General features: G+C 36.4%; 1 protein-coding gene across 1 annotated transcript in view; it reads left to right on the forward strand.

The window, feature by feature from the left end:
- The first annotated feature begins 329 nt into the window (after positions 1-329).
- ROCK2 (Rho associated coiled-coil containing protein kinase 2) overlaps positions 330-21,261 on the forward strand; it is a 55,917-nt gene continuing 34,985 nt past the window's right edge. The window contains exons 1-4 of the mRNA XM_054383688.1: positions 330-383; positions 10,747-10,847; positions 17,198-17,335; positions 19,832-20,092. Of these exons, the coding sequence (XP_054239663.1) occupies positions 10,782-10,847; positions 17,198-17,335; positions 19,832-20,092 (465 nt within the window). The 5' untranslated portion in view covers positions 330-383; positions 10,747-10,781. The remainder of the gene's footprint in view (positions 384-10,746; positions 10,848-17,197; positions 17,336-19,831; positions 20,093-21,261) is intronic.

The raw sequence follows: 21,261 nt of genomic DNA on the forward strand, positions 1-21,261 counted from the left end.
CCCTGATATATTAAGAAAAAATTAAAATCATTTTTTTAGCTATAGCCTCAGTTACTGAGAAGACTGATAAATTGTCTATTTCTACTGACTACCTCTTAATAAACATGATGTGGTCTCTGACTTAAGTCTCTGTGTTGCCCTGTCAAAGCTCTAAAACCGAAAGAAACATGTCTGTCTTATGCTGGAGACTCCAGAGCTGGAATGATACGTAAAACTACTACACTGAGACTGATTAAGAAAGTTGTTGATTAAGATTTTAGTACTTAATTAACTTTTTCTTCTTCCTTTTATTTTTCTCCAGGATGGCTTGAATTCTTTGGTCCTTGATCTGGATTATCCAGCACTGAGGAAAAACAAGAACATCGATAATTTCTTAAATAGATGTAAGTGCCCTGTAAACAATGACATTGTTGTGATCTCAGTCTCAGGAAGCTGAGTTATCAGAAATGCATTACTGATTTTACCAATTTTAATAACTCCAAAGTTCTATATTCAGAAGGCCTTGGAGGAACATTTATTACAGAGCAGTTTCATTTTCGGAAGTCATTGTATTGCTGAAAATACGTTGGAAAGTACCATGTGTAGATTGTAATTTTCTCAACTATAGATGGAAAAATCCTTTTCTCTTTTTTTTTTTTTTATCTTAAATATGAGCAGGAACATAATTTGCAAAGTATATCCTAGTTATTCTTTAGAAATTAACTACTCAAAATGGCAATATTGTGAATGCAGTCTTATTTAATCTAACAGAGAATACTTCTGTAGATTTGGAAAACTAAATTACTGTGCCTTAAAATCAGTTGGTGCATTTTTGAACCTTTGTGTGAACATTTGTGATTCTCCCCAAATTAATTGTAGACACCTCTTGGAGTTGATTGAGCATATGAAAATGGAAGATTGTTATATCAGAGCAGCTGTTAAAGGTTTTTCTTTCCATGTATCTAAATAATTTTTTTGTTGTCAAAATAGTGGGTTATTTTCTTTAAAATGTAAGTTGCAATGAGTAAACCTTCTTGGAGTAACTATGCTTTGTACTGAGATTATTTAGAGATTAGTTTCTTTAAAAAACATTTTCTATTGCATATGTTGAGATTACTGCAGATGCAATGTTCTCTTTTGATTATTTACTAGTAAGAGCTATTTGTGTCTGCCCTCTGTTGCTTTGAGACTTTTTTGAATATCCATTTGTGGTCCTCAGTTAAATGGTGAGTGGTGTAGTCAGTTGTGGTGAATTCTTATGTTTGAATTTTGCAATGCAACTGTGCGTTGTGTGTATGTGAGGGAAAAGCCCTATCTACAACAAACACAAAAATTACACCAGTGACAGCATCAATAACTTTTATGAGCTAGTCAGATGCACCTTTACATTACAATATGGTTTCTGCAGTAGAACAGAAATAGAAACCTTTTTGTAATCAGAAGACCACTATCTTCTGGCTATTAAAAACAGCAACTATGGGAAAATAAATCCAAAGTTTGGAAGAGGTTGTTTGGTTTTCTTTGTTTCTGCAGACCCTGAACCCTGAACATTCTTGCCATCTTTCATTTTCTGAAGGCTGTTGCATCCTCTCGTACTCTTTAAGTTCTCTCCCATTATCATAGTGAACATTATTAAGCATATGATATAGCCTGTAGTGTACCAGCAGTAGCAAAAAAAACGAAATATACTTTAATTCCAATTATATTGCTACCCTTTTTTAAAAAATCAGATGGGAGTTTATAGTTGAAATAACCAGGTACTAGTTCAAGAGGTGTATTACAAAAAAAACAAACAAACAAACAAAAAAACCCCACAGTAGTTAAGAGTTTTCAGGTGTAGACTTTGTCCTTACCTATTGAACTTAAAAGCCATGTAACAGCTGACTGTTTTGGTTCGCACATTGTGAAGCCATGCATGTCTTTTAAGAGTCACTAATGTGACTTCTTTCGTGTTTCCATAGTATCTGGCAGATACATCCCCAAGCAACACTGCAGGCTTGGGTAAGAGTGGCTGGAAAGCAGCGTGGTGGATCTGGGGCTGTTAGTGGATGGCCATCTGAACATGAGCCAGCAGTGTGCCCAGGTGGCCAAGAAGGCCAATGGCATCCTGGCTTGTATTGCACTTTACAACTACCTGAAAGGAGGCTATAGCGAGACTGGTGTTGGTCTCTTCTCCCAAGTAACTAGCAATAGGATGAAAGGTGGTGAGTTTAAGTTGTGCCAGGGGAGGTTAGGAAAAACTTCTTTACTGAGAGACTGCTGAGACATTGGAACAGGCTGTCCAAGGGAGGTGGTGGAGTTGCCATCCCTGGCGGTATTCAAGAAGCGTGTAGGTGTGGCACATCAGGACATGATTTAGTGGTCATGGTAATTGTGTTAACGTTTGGACTCGATGATCTTGATGGTCTTTTCTAGCCTTAGTGATTCTATGATTCTGTGGCTATGAAAATTAGTGTTTCATAGCTTCTGCATAGCATAAGGTATTAAAAAAATATTTCTGAAGTTAGAGTTTTGTAAACATTTGACACTGATAGTATTTTAGCATTGCAACTGAAAGAATCAGTTCTGCTGCAGTGATTTGTTTCAAAGTCCGTTCTGACACAGGTGTTTGTGTGGTTTGTTATGACCCAGACTGGGGAACTGAGGAGAATTCATGCAGAGAGTAGGGTGGGTGGTTGGTTAGTTGGTTTCTTTCTGTTACAATTAGTCAGGCAAAATTAGAAAAAATCAGTTTCTGATTTTGTTTTCACTTCACTGACACTTGTGCCTTCACACAGAGAGCTGCTCAGATGCCAGAAAAATGAGAGGACAGTTGGATTCTTACTGACATTGCCATTTAATGTGAATTGAAGTCACTGAACCCTGTAGGTCTTTTTGGAAACTTTTCTGGGGATAGCAGGTATCACTTGCTTGGCAAAGCCTCTCACTACCTTGGACTTGGAAGAAGAGTTGGGAAATACATAAAGAATTTATGAAACAGTAAATTGTTAGTCACTTAAGTAAAGGAACAGTGAGTTCTTGTCTGTTCTGATTTTTCTCAGCATCTGAAGAGCTATAGCTAAATGACTGGATGAGAATTATTGTCAAAAGGTTCTGACACGTTCTGATGAGTGCTCTGTGCCAGGGGCCTGGAGCCTGCATCCCTCCTCAAAGCTTCCTGAGGCGACTGCAGAGAGGTGGCAGGGCCATCTTGTGAGTTAGCACTCTATAATGCATAGTGAAGCAGCTGAGGTGGAGTTGCTGCTTACAATTGATTTAATCCACTTAAAAAAAATAAAAAATTGAGGAGACGGCTGCAATAGTCATCACACTTTCAGTCTATTTAATCATTTAGTTCTTCCACAGTAACACTTTGAGAAGGAAAATTATTTTTTTCTCCCATAATCCCAGGGGTTTGAATACACCCTACTTCAGATCTACTGCCAGTTATTACTAACCAGGTTAATGTTTTATTAATAGCCTATTTTAATTTAAAAATGAAATCGTTTGTGTCTCAGCTGAGACAATATTTGATATTCAGCTTGACTCATAGTTTCAAGATGAAATTCAAGTGTCTTAACTCATTTCACAAAGCTACAATTAACTGCCTGTACTGTAGAAACTTGTTATATGTGACCATTTTGCAGAAGCAGCCTCTTAGTGTGTTTAATATGCAACAGATAATTTTTTTTTTGCCTACCTTCCCTTACTATTCTAAGGCATTAAGCCAAAGCAGAGCATGTTTTTATTACATGAGGCATATAAGTATCCCATAAAATACAACTATTGTTTTTCAGTCTTCGGTGTTGCTTTAATCAACTGTTAGGATTCTTAGTTAAATTGCTGTTTTTTTTGACTATTCGTGGGACAGGAAAGCATAGGGTAATATTTAATTCCTAAAACAATGAGAGGACTCTCATAGTCCTCTGAGAGCTAAAAACTAGCATACTTATTTTAGAAAAGAAGCTTGAACTTTCCTGCATGGGCTTGGTATAACAAATCTTTCATGTTCTTTTCTTTTCCTCTTCTGTCATCTAGGCTATGACAACAGGTTGAGTAAATTCTTCCATGTCACTTTTACAGCCATCTGAGATTAGCCAAGTGTTGAATCATGTCTTAGTGGCTTGTGCCTTTTTTGGTGGTGTCCCCTGCATGTACTATTTGCTGCTTTAAATTCTGGGAGTAGAAAGATAAATAATTAAGCAACAGTTTAGAGCAACAGTTGAAAATATTTAATTTTTAGAATCTTACAACTAGAGTAGAAGGGCATGAAGAATGGATTTTGAGGAAGTCCAGGCAGCATCACAGGGTGTGGTTCTATCAACAGACCTGGTACAATCCAGAAGCTTTGACTCCTGAAAGGGATTAGGAACTTCCTATACATTATCCAGCATCACTCAAAAATTGGAGAGCTCTGTTAAGATGATTTACTGATGTGTTGGAGATTGGCAAACATCTGGGTTGTAATGGCAATGGATGTATTTACAGTAGAAGGACTTTTTAATACAGGTGCAGCAGCTTGCTAACTGCCTGAATAAACTTCCTGGAAAGCTGCTTTTGCTGTTTTCCTCTCCAAGCAGAAAAGTGTTATCTGGTATGGTGTTAATGCCTGTCATGACTGTTATTTCTGTGCTCCATACTTCCTGTTAGCAACCCAGGTGAAATGTCAGATGCCAAGAAAAATCTTAAAAATTTAGTGCATCGTGGAACTTAAATTGAGTTAAGGAGCTAATTGTCTCTCTGTTTTTCTCTTCACTTCTTTAAGATTATTCCTTGCCAGGTCTTTGCAGTGGCCTTGGCAGGGTGGGATCTGGTTCCATTCTTAATGATATTGTTGTTGTAAGAGTAGCAATAGGAGAAGTATCAAATGAGCAACTATTCCCAAGCAGAGCATGAATTAGAGCCACATTGTTTAAGACAGAATGTCTAAGATGTATAAACAAGTTATATGTCAGTGTTACTAACCACTTTTCCATTTGGGTACTTGGTAGATATAAAGCAGTTCACTTCTCCCATCAGGCTTCCTTTTCCTTAAGTCAGGGATGTGTTCTCTGCTAGTCAGATGACTGCTGCTTTTGCTCTAAATCTGCACCTTTCGTCTATCCAAGACAAAAATACTTCTTGGATCTTCCTGTTTTAACTCTGAAACGTTAGCCAATACGAAGCTGTGCCTTCTAGTTTCTGCTGCTTCTGCAAGATCTCCAGCACCTTCTTGTTCCTCACACACCTTTGACCAGATATTATGTGTTTTTTGTTTGGTTTTGGGTGGGTGTGCAATTGCAGCACTTCCTGGCTATACTTCAGTTTAACTTCTGGCTAGACTTTTGCCTAGGGCAGCAACATTTGGTTTAATGTACTCCATAACAGCAGTCATTGACTGACTGTGTCTGGTCTGTGGGGATAAAATTGCACTCCCTTGCATTTTTATTCCTCATATATACACATTCTTTTTAACTTTCAAGAAAATAATCTGGATATGATTTTTTGGTTTGTTTGTTTGTTTGTTTTAAAGAGCAGAAAAGCTGGGTTTTTTTGTCTCCTCCCCGCGTTTACTCTTCTAACCAGGTATTTGTTTCCTTTTTCACTTTCACTTGCAACCTTCAGGGACATTCTTACTGCCAGCTGTCAGTGACTGATCCAAACACTTTGCCCTTTCAGAAAGCAAAGCTTCATTTATTTAAAGGTTATAGTGCCATTTTGAAGTAGTAAATCAAAACCTGTCTTTAAACACTTGCTATCAAGCATTCCTGAACCTTCCTATATTAGAGAAGAAACCTGAGTCATAGGTGATGACATTCTCATATTTTAGGACTTTATTAATCATATGTCAGAATATTTTTAAAAGATTCTATTATATTCTGGGTATGAGGGATCTAATGTCTCCTTTTAAACCTAACATTGTTCTTCTGCTGGACTTCATGCTGTTGCAGATTCATGAGGTGCAATGTATGGTATCTGGGCATAACAGATACTACAAATGCACAAACTCATCTATGTGAAACCTTCTGAAAATTCAGGCCTGTCCTATAAAGAAGAATCTCCTGCAGTTTTAATTAGATCATGTTACATGATACATGAACTAAATCATATGATCCAGTATGTTGCAATTATGACATTGCTTAAGGGTTTCTCTGAGCTTGCCTTCTTGAGGCCTGTTTTTTTGTTTCAGATTAGTTCCATGCTCTGATTATCTGTTCCATATCTGTTAAATTCAGTGACAAAAGAGACAATCCATTGGATACCTCTACAACTCCTTCATCCCTAGATTATGATTGTTATTTTAAACTAAGATTGTTGTATCTTAGTTAAAAGAGTTAGGAAGGGAAACCTTTACAGCTGATACCTTCTCCCTGATATCCAGTAATAGGAAATGTGGAAATGGTTCACATCTGTGTCAAATGGTAGGTTTAGACTGGACATTAGGAAGCATTTCTTTAACAAGAGGGAGGTCAAACTCTGAAACAGGCCTCCTAGAGAGGTGGTTATGTCCCAAGCCTGTTGATGTTTAAGCAGCATTTGGGCAATGCTTTTAATGACGTACTCTAGCTTTTGGTCAACCCTGAAATGGTCAGGCAGTTGGATTAGATGATTGTCTAAGGTCCCTTACACCTGGAATAATCCTACTTCTATTCTAATTCTATTATTTTCTAATTCTATTCTATTAATCTTTTAATAAAGCGGGTAGGATTTCTCCATCCTCAGCATTTCACAGGGATGATAAAAATTGGTAATTCCTTATTTCGCAACTCATTTGCTTACTTCATATATTACTAGGTTTTTTCATTTCTTAACTGTAGTGTTTAATGTTTAAACACTTTCACTTGAGTTGTATTAACATTGTTCATAATTTCTATATTACACTTTGAACACAGAAATGAGTTTCCTCTTTGAGTTTCTGGGCAAGATTTGAAACTTCTCAGAAACACTTGAAAATAAATTCATGTGATTCCCCTCCCTTGTGAGATGTAACATTGTGTTCAAATATGTAATTGTACATCCTCTCTGACTTGAAATTTGCTGATAATCCCTCTCTCTAGTGCTGCTTCCAGTGAATTTGCATTTGTTCTCCCTGTCTTGTGCCAAAGCTTGCAATCTGCAATTAAACGAATTTCCAAGCACAGTCTTCCCTTCTCAAACTGCAAAATCAGTTGTCATGTGTGAAATAATAAACTTTGGAGTGGGTGAGGCACCATTGCTGTCACATGTTTCTTCTCTAAGCTTTCATGATTCACTATAGAACACAGCCTCAGAATTCTCTTGGCTCCTTTTCCTGACCATGCTCTGGGTTACTTCACACTTACTGGTACACTGAATTTAGCACATTTATCTGCTTGAGTTTTTAGTTTACTCTGTTCATAAAACTTTACTACTAGACTCTCTTCCATCATTATTAACCTTTTTCTTTAAATCTCTCCCCCTTCCCATTTAATCTTTTCCTCAGAAGAAGAATTTTTAGTTGCGTTTTTGTGTGCATTTTTCACAGATTAGGAAAGACCTCTGGCAGTCAACAGGTCCAACTCTCTGCTCAAAGCCAAACCAGTTTTAATATTAGATCAAGTTATTCAGGTCCTTGGCAGCTGAAGTTTGAAAATTGCCAAAGATGGAGGTTTTGCAGATCCACCGGACCATCTACTTAATTCCCCAATTCTCAGGATTCTTTCCCTACAAAGTAGGATTTTTGACCTTCCAACTTGTGTATGCTGCCTCTTGTCCTTTCACCTTGCACCTCTTAAGGCCAACCACTTAGACTTCCCTAAGCTGAAAATTTCAGTTCTCTCAGCTTCTCTTTGAGCATCATGTAGTCCCACTCTAAAGATCTTGATAGCTTTCCATTAACCTAGGGAATGTTTACATATTACCCTTCCATTGAAGAGCTCAACACTAGACATAGGATTCTCTATGTGGTCTCAAGTGACAAGTGAGGGGAAAAATTACTGCCTTCAACCTACTCACTATTCATTTAGCAAAGAGGCCTTGTATGCAGTCAGTACAAAGACTTGCTCCTCATTCCTATTTATCTTGTTCAGCAGGGCTATTAGGTCCTCTTTCTCAAGGTGCCTTGTGGCTGTGCCTGTGCTGTTCTGTGATGTCATTGCAGCCCAGCTACAGGACTCTGCATTTGTCTTTGCTGAGCTTTGTGAAGTTCCTGTCAGTTCACTTACCCATCCTGTCTTGGTCCCTCTTAGGAGCAGCCCTGCTCTCAAGTGTATCAACTTTGAACCACTCACCATTACTCCAGCAAGTTTTCCATCCACCTTGTAATCTCTCTGTGCCAGGTCGACCTACAAAGATACTTTGAGATGCTGTGTTGAAAGTCATGTTATAGTCAAGGATTCTTGACAGATATCTCGGCATAGAAGGCAGCAAGATTAAATATAGTTTGTCCTTTTTAGATCCAGTCTATTCCCATCCTTGCTTGTCCATCAAGTGCTTGGAAGTAGCTTCCAGAAGGATTTACTCCATGATCATTGTTGGGCACTGTGGTTAAGCTGCAGCTCCAGCCTGTAGCTTTCTGAGTCCTCATTGCTGCTGTTCTAGAACAAGGACAATGTGACATTTGCCTTCTACTAGAAGTCATCAGGAGCCTCCCCAAGTTGCTATGACCTTTAAAAGGTGATAGAAAACAGCCTGGTAGTGGTGTTGACTGGCTCCTTCAGCACACTTGAGATGCATCCTGTGTTGTCTTATGGTGTGATGTATGTCATTTGCTTTATTTGTTCTTAACTCTTGACTTCCTCTACTGCAGTACTTTGCTGCCCCATATGCTTTTATGACCTTTGGGAAGCTAGGAGGCCTGTGAGCAGAGCTTGTCAGTGAAGTCTGAGGCATAAAAGCCAGTGACTGCTCCATGTGTTTCGGCACTGAATCCCCTGTGCCACTGAGAGCAGTGGGCCTACATTTGCCTTGTGCTTTCTTTTTGCCAGTGTATTTATAAAGGCTCTTGATTCTCTATATAAACTTGTCTACTTTTAATCCAGCTAAGCTTGGCTTTCCCAATTTCATCCTTGCATTCTTGAGAGATTCCTGATGGGTAGGCTGTCCCTGATTCCATGCTCCAAACCTTTGCTTTTTGTGCTTGAGGCAGAGGTTGCCAAGTCAGCCAAACTGGCTGTCTGCCATGCCTGCTTGATTTCTAGCTAACTAGAGCAGATTGTTCTTGCTCTATGAACATGTCTTCAAAAGTCAACCCACTCTTCCCTACCCTCCAGAGCAGCTTCCCACAGGATCTTACCAGTGAGTTCCCTGAACAAGCACAGTCTGTTCTCCTGAGGTCCAAGGTCTGCTGTTTTCTTTCCTCAGTTCTCTAAGGGTCTTTAATTCCACCATCTCACAGTTGCTTCATCTGGGACTACAACAGACTTTGTCATCCCTTGCCATTTTTTTTCTTGTTCATGAATAACAGATCAGAGTGCCTCCCTGAATGGGCTTGTTACTCACATGGGTCAAGAGAAACGTTCTTGATAGCCAGACATCTCCTGGGTTGCTTATAGCCTGCCAGGTTGCTCTTCGTGAGTACACAGGAATGGTTAAGATATTTACTAGATGTTCATTATCATTAACTCCCCACTGATAATGTCATCTTTAATGGGATACTGAATTAACTGTATCTCTGATTTCGCCCCCCCTCCCCCCATGTTCAGATCTGAGATGTCCTTTAATGCCTTTCTTGGGACCAAATTCCATGGTCTTTCACCCTAAATGTGAATCTCACATTGTATACCTCTTCTCCTCTCTGATAATAAGAGTCTACAGCTTTTCATACAATTTCATGTTCTTCCCTGGTAGAAGTCTTGCTCCAGCCAACCTGTTTTGCTTGTTCCTCTGTAAGCATGTGTGTGAGCAGTGTCTAAGCTTGTCACACATAAGAAAGATGACCTCCAGTATTATGGATTCCATTCATTGCTCCCATTATCTTTTGTCCTTGTTATAAGAATAGATTTTTTAAAGGTCATTCAGTCAGGATTACTTTCACTAGCATGCTACATGTACAAAAGAATTACCTTATATATTTTTAGAATTCATCAGAGGCCAGAATTTCACTGGTTTCACTTGCAGATTTCCACAAGAAAACTCCCAACAAGAAAAATACTGAAAGACCTTATCTGCAGAATTTTGTACCAGAGGATACTTGAACAGAGCATTGTAGACCTAATTTTATAAAGTGTAGAACTACACATCCAGTGAGCACTAAGAAACACTTCAAGGTGGCCAACAGGTGGCCAGCAGTTACATACACATATAAACTCAACTTAACATTTTCTGTGGAATGAACAAGTCAATTTGAAGTCATATTCTTGCATGGTCTAAAATTGTACATGAAGGTTACTGCTTGTATTCCTCACCATTTGCTGCTGAACCTTCCAGGTATGTAGGAGCAGGTTCCACTTGCAGTGCTTTTATGTGTACCAGGTACTTCACACTCCTGCATTGCTGGATCCTGGCAGCACAAGGGACAGAAACGAATAATTGTCTGAAAATTCAAGATAGGCATCCCTGGTTATTCTTACCAGAGTATTCCTGTAACCTTGTGAATGATTATTAGAGGTGTGAAATGAGAGTCAGCAGAATCCAAACATTTCAGTTGTTACAGCTAGAGGTAGGTGGTTAATGATTTCCAAACTGTAACGAAAGGGGATGTTAACAGTGGCTGCAAATTTCAAGAATTACCAAGAAGTATCTAAATATTTAAATAAAAATACCTTATTTTGACTCAAAATGAAAAACATTAGAAGTGTTTGTAATCTGTTAACACGTGCATGATCACAACTTATGTTTTATTTGCTTTAGATGAGAAGATTGTGGAAAAAATCCGAGCTTTACAAATGAAAGCTGAAGACTATGATGTTGTTAAGGTGATTGGAAGAGGGGCTTTTGGAGAAGTGCAGCTGGTAAGAATGTAATGGTTTAATGATTAGACATAGTTACGGCTCTAGCCAAAACCTCCTCCAGGTCTGGCATCCCTTGTATCTAAAAATGCATTCTTAAAAAAACGTTGCTTTCATTGTATGATGAGATTATTTCTGTGCATAGTAAACAATATTTCCAAGTTTAAAACATGATGGATCGGAAGGGGATGTCTTGGGAAACAGTTTGCTATCCTTCAATCAAAATGGACAAGGCAGTTCATGGCAATTTTAATTTTTTTTTGGCTATGAATATCACTGTGTAAAAAAGTCTGAAACCTTCCTATGAAAGAGCATCTAATAGTGTAACCAAGAAAAATGTTTTGCTCTTAAAATTGTGCTGTTTGCATTGTATTTAGTTGATACAATTCATGTAAAATTTGCTTAACATTGTCCAACTTAATATTGTGTTATATATATATAATATCTCATTTAAGAATGAGGTTGCTTTTTAAATTTATATTGCAGAGAAATTCTATTTTAAAAATCCTGAAACAATCAAAATACAAAAACTAACTTAGTATATCATGCATAGTCTGCTTTTCATTTCGGTTTTTTCCAAGTCATACTGTGTGATAAATAGCACAAAAGTGTGATTGTTTCAGATCAATTTTGAAGTAAGCTGTGGATGTAAATACCAAATAGAATCTGAGAATGCAGACACTATGAGCTAACAGGCAACTGTGCACCAGCTGATCCAGGATTTTGTGTGTAAGCATTTTTTAAGAGAGATGTGAAGCAAGTCAATGGAAAGTTGAACAACTAATTTACAGCAATTGAGGCTTATTACCTTGTTACCACAAGGTAACAAAAATTACCCTTTTGCTTATGCCTTTTGACATAGAACTGACATTTCATTGTTCTGTTACAGTTTTGCACTAGGAAGCTGGGAAAATCATATTGTCTGGTAATGTAAAGCAATTTTGGAAAATACAAAGATGTTTTGGAATTTTGGTGACGTTATCACTTAAGGACTTATAGAAAGTACATGGTCCATAATGGCAATCAGTTTATTAATAATTTATAAAGTTATTTATATTTTCTGTATTAGTATTGGTGAAATTGGTTGGAGCTGGGGTGGAAAACCCCAGTGACTAGCCTGACACTGTCTTGCATGACTCAGGTGATTTGTAAATTTAGATGTAATTCATGTGGCAGTTAACAACATTTAATCAGCAATTTTTATCCGTTTATGTTGTTTTTTAAGGCAACTTCGTTCAAGTGTCACAACTTGAGAACATAGCTTCCTCTTTCTTATTTCTTTTTAGGTCATTTGCACTTCATTTTTTTTTCCATAAGAATTTATGAAATATGAAGAGGAGCATTTTTAAAGATCTCCACTTTTTAATAAGACTTTAAAGAATTAAGATATCACAGAGGCACACAATGCCAGGTTGAGAGGGACCCCAAGGATGATCTGATCCTTGCTGGCAAGAGGTTAAAACAAACACAAAACCTTCAACAGAACCATTCTTACTTGAGATGGGGCTGTTGCAAGGAGCTTTGTAAGAAAGAGGTGTACTCTCTTTCCACTGACAGTCATATCAAATAGCTTGTTTTAAGGTCTTGTATCAGACATTTTTTTCACTGTGTATGTCTGCTTGCAGTAGCCAGTAGAGATACTCCTTTTTCATGCACTTGCATGAGAAGTCAATGAAGACTTTTCAAAATAATTTTCATTTTCTTTACAACATCTTATTTAAAATACAATTTATTAATTTATTCTGGCTTTGAATGGAAACCTTTTAATTCACTGTGTCATGCACAGCTTAAATTGTAAAGTAGAGATGATTTTGCACAGTGTACTTACTGTAGTTATGTAGTTTGAGAGGTGTGAAGACAAAATACTCGTTTGCCTCATCATTATAATGTAATAGCAAAATGCATAGTAACTTGATGATATAATGATGAGGTTTGGGTTTTTTTGTTATGTTATTGTTATGTTGGGGTTTTTTATTTGTTAAATAAGCCCTTCAGGCTTCAAAATGAAAATGGAATGGTACTCATACAGAGCTCTTCCATACTTCTTGTCAATTTAAAAGAAGACTCTTTTTCTAGGACATAAAAATACAAGTAGAAAACATAATGTTGTTCAGTGTTACAGCTGAAAAGCAGTGGATTAATAGATACAGCTGTAGACCTGAACTAATATTAGCTGGTGATGAGGGCATACATACCTAGATTTCTCGCCTCACAAGGTATGATACAAGTTTAAACTACTGAGCTAAGCTATATCTATTTCTACTCCATTCAGAATGTTAACACCACAGTTGCAGATGATGGGTCTGCAGTAATCAAAATATTTTGCAACACATTTTGTGATCAAAATAGAAATTTGCTTCAGTGGGTACTAAATGCAGAAAGAACCATAAATAAAACATGATTGAGTACATGGGGTAAATTCATGAATGTCATACTATCAGTGTGTGCTATTGTGCATAAATATTTGTAGCACAAGCATTTGCTAAATGTTTGTAATTGCTAAGTATAGCAAGCAGAAAATGACTATGTTAATATGCAATATGAAATAGTCAGCTATGACATCCTTAATGTAATTTTGTTTCCCCAAAGTTGTCTGCTCCAGTATAACATTTTCTTGCAAAAAAAAAAAAAAAAAAAAAAGGGGTGTGGAGAGCAGCTTCCCAGATTCTAGCAAGAAAGGGAAACACATTCTCTGCCGTTGTATTTTACAGCTAGATTTCTTCTTAAAAGCTTCTCTTCTTCTTTCCTTCCTACCCCCCAAAAATTAAAAAATTCAGTCCTGTAAAGAGAGATCAGATGACTCTGGCCCAAGCATCTGACTGAGGTGGAAAAACAATTTCTTTATAACTTCAGAAGCATTAAATTCTACTCTTAAGCTCTGGTCTCTGGCTTTGCTGAGTTTGTAGTGATGGGGAAAGCTAAGAAAATAATTGCCAGCTGCCATATCACTGCTTCTCTTACACAGTGCCCTGAATGAAAATGGCTGGTGTCCAGGACAGACAGAAAAACTGAATTATGGTACTTAATATGTTACTTGTGATTTATGCAGAAACAGTAATTTCTGACAGCACTCCCCAAGTACCTCTTGTTTGTTTTCACTTGAGGAAAAATCCTCTTGATTTGAAATTGAAACATATCCTCAGTTTCTTCTCCCGGGTCTAGTCACAAAGTACTGTAACATTGCAGTGATTCAGCAGACTGACTCAATCATGTACCTGGAATAGAAAACTAAAGCCAGGCTAAGTTTTCCTTGTACTTGGGTGGTAAAGGATGGTCTGAGTGTTGGGCCATAAGATGTGCTTTCTTAGCTTTACAAACCTCTTGTCATGGCCTATGCAAACAGGCACTGGTTTATTTTTTCACAACAAATGTTTTGTTTATTATGTTTAATTCTTCAGACGCTGCTGATAAACACTTCTGTAGTACTTTGTATATCCATATGCAAGTGATGTAATGCAAAAAAAAAAGGTATAATGCAAATAAAGCAGTCCCAGTCTATTACAGAATCGTAGAATGTTAGGGGTGAAAGGGACTTCAAAAGATGATCTAGTCCAGCCAGAGCAGGATCACCTAGAGCACATCACAGGGTATCAACTTTGGTACCCTATCTGTAGTAATTTCATATGCTCTTTTAGGATATTTGTGATTATTTCAAGCGATAGAGTTCACTGAACAACTCTGCTCTGGGATCTTCGTTTTCTTTTTCTCCTGAAAGTGATGATGTCGTTATCAATACTATGCACTCAATCCAATAACTTCAAGTGGATGTGATATTTTCTTTGCTTGTAGATTGTCTTCTGATGTGAAAGCTGTGGAAATTATGGGTGCATTTTGTGTTATTTCTTGAAAGCCTTAGACTGATGAAGCTGAGCAGAGGGAAATTCTTTATTCTGAATGCAGTTTCATAAGTTAAACAAGGCCATGTCAGTGCTGATGGCATGAAGGGATTTTCCTACCTATTTTAAGAGTTACTGTGGTGGGCCGCAGTTTAAATCTGCCAGTTCATTTAAACAGTTGGAAGAAATTGAAACATCATGACAGTTTAATACATGAATAATCTGCTACATGAGCCTATATATATATATATGTACAAATATAGCTCTGTACGGTGGCTATCTCCAGGGCCCATGGTAGTTGAGGATAAAAAGAGATTATCACTGGTAGGTCTTCTTGCCTGTAGGCATGCCAAGACACGCTGTGTTGCCGGGCATGCCTAATATGCTAGTTGTTGCTTTTGTTCCTTGATTTTTGTACACAGAATGAACCTACTTTGAAATTTTATCAAGAAATAATTGAGCCAACCAGTAACAGATTGGCACTACCTTGGAGAGGTGCAGACACTGTGTTTTCTGTTTACTTTGCTTCTCCTGTGCATGTGTTTGCCTTAGGCTGTGCTAACTTCTTGAGAATTACCTTTTCCAAGTACTTGGAGACAATTTTCTTGTAAATGGAGGCAGCTATACTGACACTCGGGCAAGAGTACACAATGGTTTTAGGAACTGTAAACTGCTGAGTATATTGCAGAGCTTTACTGAACTTCCACAGAAATGCATCTTCAATTCATATCTTTCTGAGGTTGCTGTTCTTTGTGTTTCTTTTAGTTTTAAGTAGGATTATAAAAGTTCTATTACAGAGAGTACAGTTTGTGTCGTACCACCAAGTCTTTGTAAATATTCCTATGTGGGGCTACTAATGGGGAGGAGATAGTTTGCAAAATCCTTTTTTTAAAACATATTCACTAGCTGGTTTATTGTTAATGCTTTAAAACATACATGCTTATAGAGTTGTTAGTGCACGTAAATGATATGTTTCTGTTTTGTTGGAGAGTTTTTGGTATAGCTATACAGAAAATGGTTGGTTAGTGATAACCTGTGCAAGATATTAATCCTAAAACTTTTTCCCTGTATCTTGAGAACAAAAAGCCCAGTTTCAAGAGCACTAAGTTCAAAAATAATCTTGTTGCTCCCCATGTTTTCACTCTTTCCAAGATTACCCCACCATTACCACCTTGATGCTTCTCCTGTTTCTAAAGATCATTCCTGTAGGTTTGAGCAACATTGATGTTTACAGCTCCTCAGAAGCAGGAGGCTGATGCTCCCAGATTTGTAGACCGAATAGGTGCATTTCTGAAGCTTTGCACTGCAGATGTAATGGACCTAAAACATGTACAGCTGTTCAGGAAAAAAGCTTGATAAACATACTTCCAAGTAACATAATTAAACTCAGACATTTTGTAAAATTAAGAGGTTGGGGAATCTGGTTTATTTTACTAAGTATGTGGACTTCAAATGCACTGGAACCATTTGGTTCTGATTTCACAAATTAGTCCACTGATTTTTCTTTTTTTTTTAATTTTAATGTGCAGAAATAAACATAAAATGGAGTTAATTTCTTTTTTTTGTGCTGACTCAGCCATCCTATAGCTGACTGTTTCTCACCTGTATTTCTGCAAGGTCCTTTAGTAGTTGTTTCATTAACAGAGTAATGACTTTCCAGTTTGTATTTAAAGGATTTTCTTTCATGTCCGTTCTAATTTCCATTTTTCTACAAGATTTACATTATTAATTTTACACTATTTAGAAGTGAATTTAAAAACTACTTAAGAAACGTGAACAATCCTTTTTTTGGATGAAAAATAATAATTGTAAGAGGCCAAAATGGACTGCTTACAGAATTTCTGCAATGGGTACATGATATTCAGAATAAGAGACTATAAGCAGAGTTGCATTTTATTTCTCATAACACGATGGAACTTTTGAAGGGAGAATTCTTTCTTTTTTTTTTTTAAAGTGTACTAGGTGATTTGAAGGAGGATGTTCACTGAGAAAATGTGAAGAGCAGTCCAGTTCATTAGAGAAAGCTGATCTGGGTTTTTTAGTTTTGGTTGGGTATTTTAGGAGTTTTGATTTGAGTAAGTAGAATGCTGCAGTCAACTCCCTTTTATATGCTCATAGCCGTAGTGAGGAAGAAGATGTGCTTGTATGAGTGAATCTTCAATAAAACAGATGAGCTCCTGCAGCCCTGGGGCATGTCCTTCTCATGGCCGTGCAGCTCATCTTCTTGGGTTCTAGAGACAGCTGCAGCAGTTGGCTGGGCTCTGACATATCTTCCTTTATTTTACATCCTTCTTATTCCACCCTTGCTATTTTTTTTTTTTTTAGAGTAGCTGTTAGCTTTTTCTTTCCAGATTTGGAAGTTCTCAAATTCTTACTGTGTAGAAAATGGGATATATGAAGATCTGGCTGCATCACATCTCAGAAAGCAGTTTGCACACAGGAGAAATATACTATGTTGGCACTATTTTTTTTACAATGCATTTTAAAAAGCTGTTTCTCTTCTTTCTCAACCAACAGGTTCGCCATAAAATGACACAGAAGGTTTATGCAATGAAGCTACTTAGTAAATTTGAAATGATCAAGAGATCAGATTCAGCCTTTTTCTGGGAAGAAAGAGATATCATGGCCTTTGCCAACAGTCCGTGGGTGGTCCAGGTAAGAAAGAACTGAAAAGTAAAATAATAAAGCCATAAATCTTCCCCAGTCTTCAGCTGGTTTTGAGTTTACATCTGCACTCAAATAATGGTTTAGGTTCAGGCTATACTTTTAAAAGATTTACATCAGTTTCACTGAGTTTTGTGTATTTGACTGTTAGAAAGTAATTTACGTTTTATTCACTACAAATGCATCATAGAACAGAATTAAACATTTTTTTTTAAATATCCACATAATTATTTTCAATTATAGGGAGGTTACTTTTCCAACTAAGAAAAATTCTGTATGGAAATACAGAAAAAAATGTCAACATTATATCCAGTCTTTCCTCATGATACATCCAGTTGATCACAGGCAATTAGTATTAAGAGTCATTTAAGTAGTTTCTGTCTTTTCAGCTGTGACTTGATGGATGAGTTTACACTCCTGGTCTCCTGCAAAACAGGAGGTTATGGTAGTGGCTTGCTTGTGGTCAATTACTGCATATCAGCTCCAGTTAATGGAGAGTTGACTTCTTCAGATACTCTTGAACACCGTTGCTTGCAACTGTCTCCTGACATGGGCCGTCATTATGTCTGTAATGTGAATTATGCCTTTGGGAAGAATTAGTACTAAATATTGCAGTTTGTTGTAATCATGCCAATTAATAAAACAAGCAATGAAAGCATATGCTTAGAGAAATTGTTAGTACTTAATTTTGTTAAATAATTAATGCATTTAAATGCTTTCGCATATATTGCCATACTTCCATATATTTAATAAGACTGACCTTACACTTTCCATATATTTTTCATAACACTTTACCTCATGTATGCCAGAAATGTTTTACAAGGTTTTTTTATTTAGATGTTTTGCTCTTCTCCATGTTCTTGCCTATGTTCATCAGAAATACTTAACCAGATGAATTTTTCTTTAGTTCTTTTTGTTCTAATGACAGTAGTTGTCTGGAATTTTCATTTTTTACATATAGTTGAAAGTAATAAGAAATGTATGACTCAGTTATCAAAGTAAAAGTGTAGTAAGCCTGATATGAATGCGTGTGTTTGTAAATAGCAAGTGATACAAAGTGTAGTTGCAAATGTGCCTTCTATGATGAAGTGTATTAGTTTTGATGTATTTAGGTAATGTGGTCCGGAGGGAGAGGACATTGAATTGGTTTTAAAAAAATGTAGGTCCTGTTCTGAGCTAGAAACTGGGACAGATCACACCACATCTCTGTGCCTTTTTTTTTTTTGTGTGTGTGGAAAAACAAATTAAATCAAACCCCTAGATAATTTTGATTATTTCAAATTTTTTTTAATGCGATCCCTTGAGGACAACAATGAAAGCAGTGTATAAAGGCATACTGTAGTGTTGTTATTCATTATAATGTTATATTAATATATCTTTACATGTGAAAATACAGACTATTTTGGATTTTAATTTAGATTTTAATGAACAAGTGCATGATGTTATATATTGCATATACTATCCATTTGTGAAAACTAGTACAGTGCAGTAGATGTGTATTAAAATACATATTTATAGTATAGGTCTTCAGTTACTAAAATACAATAAATTTTTATCTAGAATTTCCTTTAAAATGTTCCTGCCTTTAATAGTTCCTCATACTTCACAAACTCCCTGTTCTTGATTTCCTCCTTTGCACACATCCTCTTTTTCAATTGCCTTTGAATTTTGTGGGGGTGACTTAAAGTTGTGAATGATTTTAGTTTTTAATGTAAAGGAGCCATCTCTGAGAAATAAGGTAAGAGGTGTTTGGAGACTTTAACATCAGTCATTGAACATTTGATAGTAGTGGTTTTTGCTGGTTTGAGCTGTTTTCAGGTGTGGTCATCACTGGGTGAAATCTCTAGAAATTCAACACTCTTAGCTCTGAAATTCAACACTCTTAGGTCTGAAATACTTTCACTATCATGCCAGTAGGAAACAGAGTAGCTGCAACCTATACCAGGCCATTATTTTATTGTTAAGGATAATTTCTTTGTATTGTGTTATACTTATCTTTGGGAACATTTTGGGCTTTTTTTTTCTTTCTTGTTTTAATATATGTGTTGATTTAGGACAAAATTGGTAGAGGTAAGTGTTTTTGTAAATTTGTACACAGAAAATGAGATTTATAATATATGAAATTTAGAAACCATCTAAGATTCTACTGAACTGTTTCAAATGTTTTCTCAGATTCAGTACTTTTCATTTTGACTCAGTGATACTTTCAATGGCAAGAAACATGGATATATAGAAACTCATGCTAAAATAGGAAGTCTTTCTTTCTTACAAATGAAAATGACGGGGTTTTGAAGTTCAGTGAATGTCAAGGTGCTGTCAGTAGAAAATGTCGATTATCTGACTTTAAAAATGAAAGTTACTTTACATCAGTCTTGAAAACATGCTCAGATTTGATGAAACTTCAGGGTAAAATGCTTTGTTCTTTTTCTTCGCTGTCTCTGAAAAGTAATAGTGCTTCTTTCTTTTCCTTTCCTCTTAATATTGCAGCTATTTTGTGCCTTTCAAGATGACAAATACTTGTACATGGTAATGGAATACATGCCAGGTGGAGATCTTGTAAACCTTATGAGCAATTACGATGTGCCTGAGAAATGGGCCAAGTTCTATACAGCTGAAGTTGTTCTTGCTCTTGATGCAATTCACTCCATGGGCTTGATACACAGAGATGTGAAGCCTGACAATATGCTTTTAGATAAATATGGGCATCTGAAGCTGGCAGATTTTGGCACTTGCATGAAAATGGATGAAGTAAGTATGCAACTGAATAATTTGTTTTCTATAAAACTGCAATTTTAAGGTTATTTTTTTATGAATTACAATTCCCAATGGAATATACATCAAATACTCCACTTGGTTGGAAGGCTGTTCCTTATCTCCTAGTTTTAAATGCAAGGGTGTTTTAAATAGTGTAACCTTATTTATAATAAACTGTTCTGGCACATGGAAGGAGGACGTAAACTTACTTTTTGTTATTTTTGAAAGCACGTGTGTTTATAAAATTCTGAGGTTCATGGGATGTTTTGCCAAATGTCTGAAAAGCTTATGAGACAACTTGTAGTTTCAACATTAGTAGCCTTGGAACAGTTCATAAAATGACGTTTTTCTGTAAATTAAATTACTTTATAGGCAAGATACAGTCCCTTTTTTTTCCCACCGTGTGTAATTGTTCTCATAGCATCCTCTAGTGGCCATTAAAATGAGGTCACAGTGAGGCAGCAAATTGATTAAAATTTCTTAACTATTTGTCAATACGTCATGCATTTTTGTCCAGGTTTTAACATTTACATCCAAACCCACCATTTTCTAATGAGACTGTATAAGAATAGTTTATTTTTAATGGGATGCAATACTTTATGTTATTAAAATGTATTTAAAAACAAAGCTGCCTTTTGTAGTTTGCACTTTTAAAATCTTTCCAGACAAACAGTATGCTGTAATTTGCACAATGTATTCTTCCTGTAAAAAACAACACATTCTAAAAGAACTGTGTTTGAATGTGTGTTGTGATTTGCCTGATTTTTGAAAGGGAAGGGCAGGGATGTTGGCAAGAATGATCCTTTTAAGCTTATTTGCTGTAATTTTTTTTTCTGTATTATGTAGTTAGTGCTTGGTATAATTTCTGCAATCTACTTAATTTGCACTTGCATTATTAAGGTAATGTCTCTTCAGCTGTCTAGAAATACTACCTCTGATTAAGGGATTTTTTGTTTGTTTGTTTTCTGCAATAATATTTTAACTTCATTGAACAACTACAATTGTTTATTGAAATTCAGTAGGCTGTTTAGTTTTGCTGAATTGTGGTTGTTATTCAAAAGGTGGGTAGATAGTTTACCTCCACCTTGATGATTTACTTGTCTAGATTTAATTGGAAAGGTCAAAAGTAGTACATGATCTTATTTTAGTGCTTAAAAAAAATA

This window comes from Indicator indicator, chromosome 9 (genome assembly GCF_027791375.1).
Source record: "Indicator indicator isolate 239-I01 chromosome 9, UM_Iind_1.1, whole genome shotgun sequence".
In the NCBI taxonomy this organism is placed as follows: Eukaryota; Metazoa; Chordata; class Aves; order Piciformes; family Indicatoridae; genus Indicator; species Indicator indicator.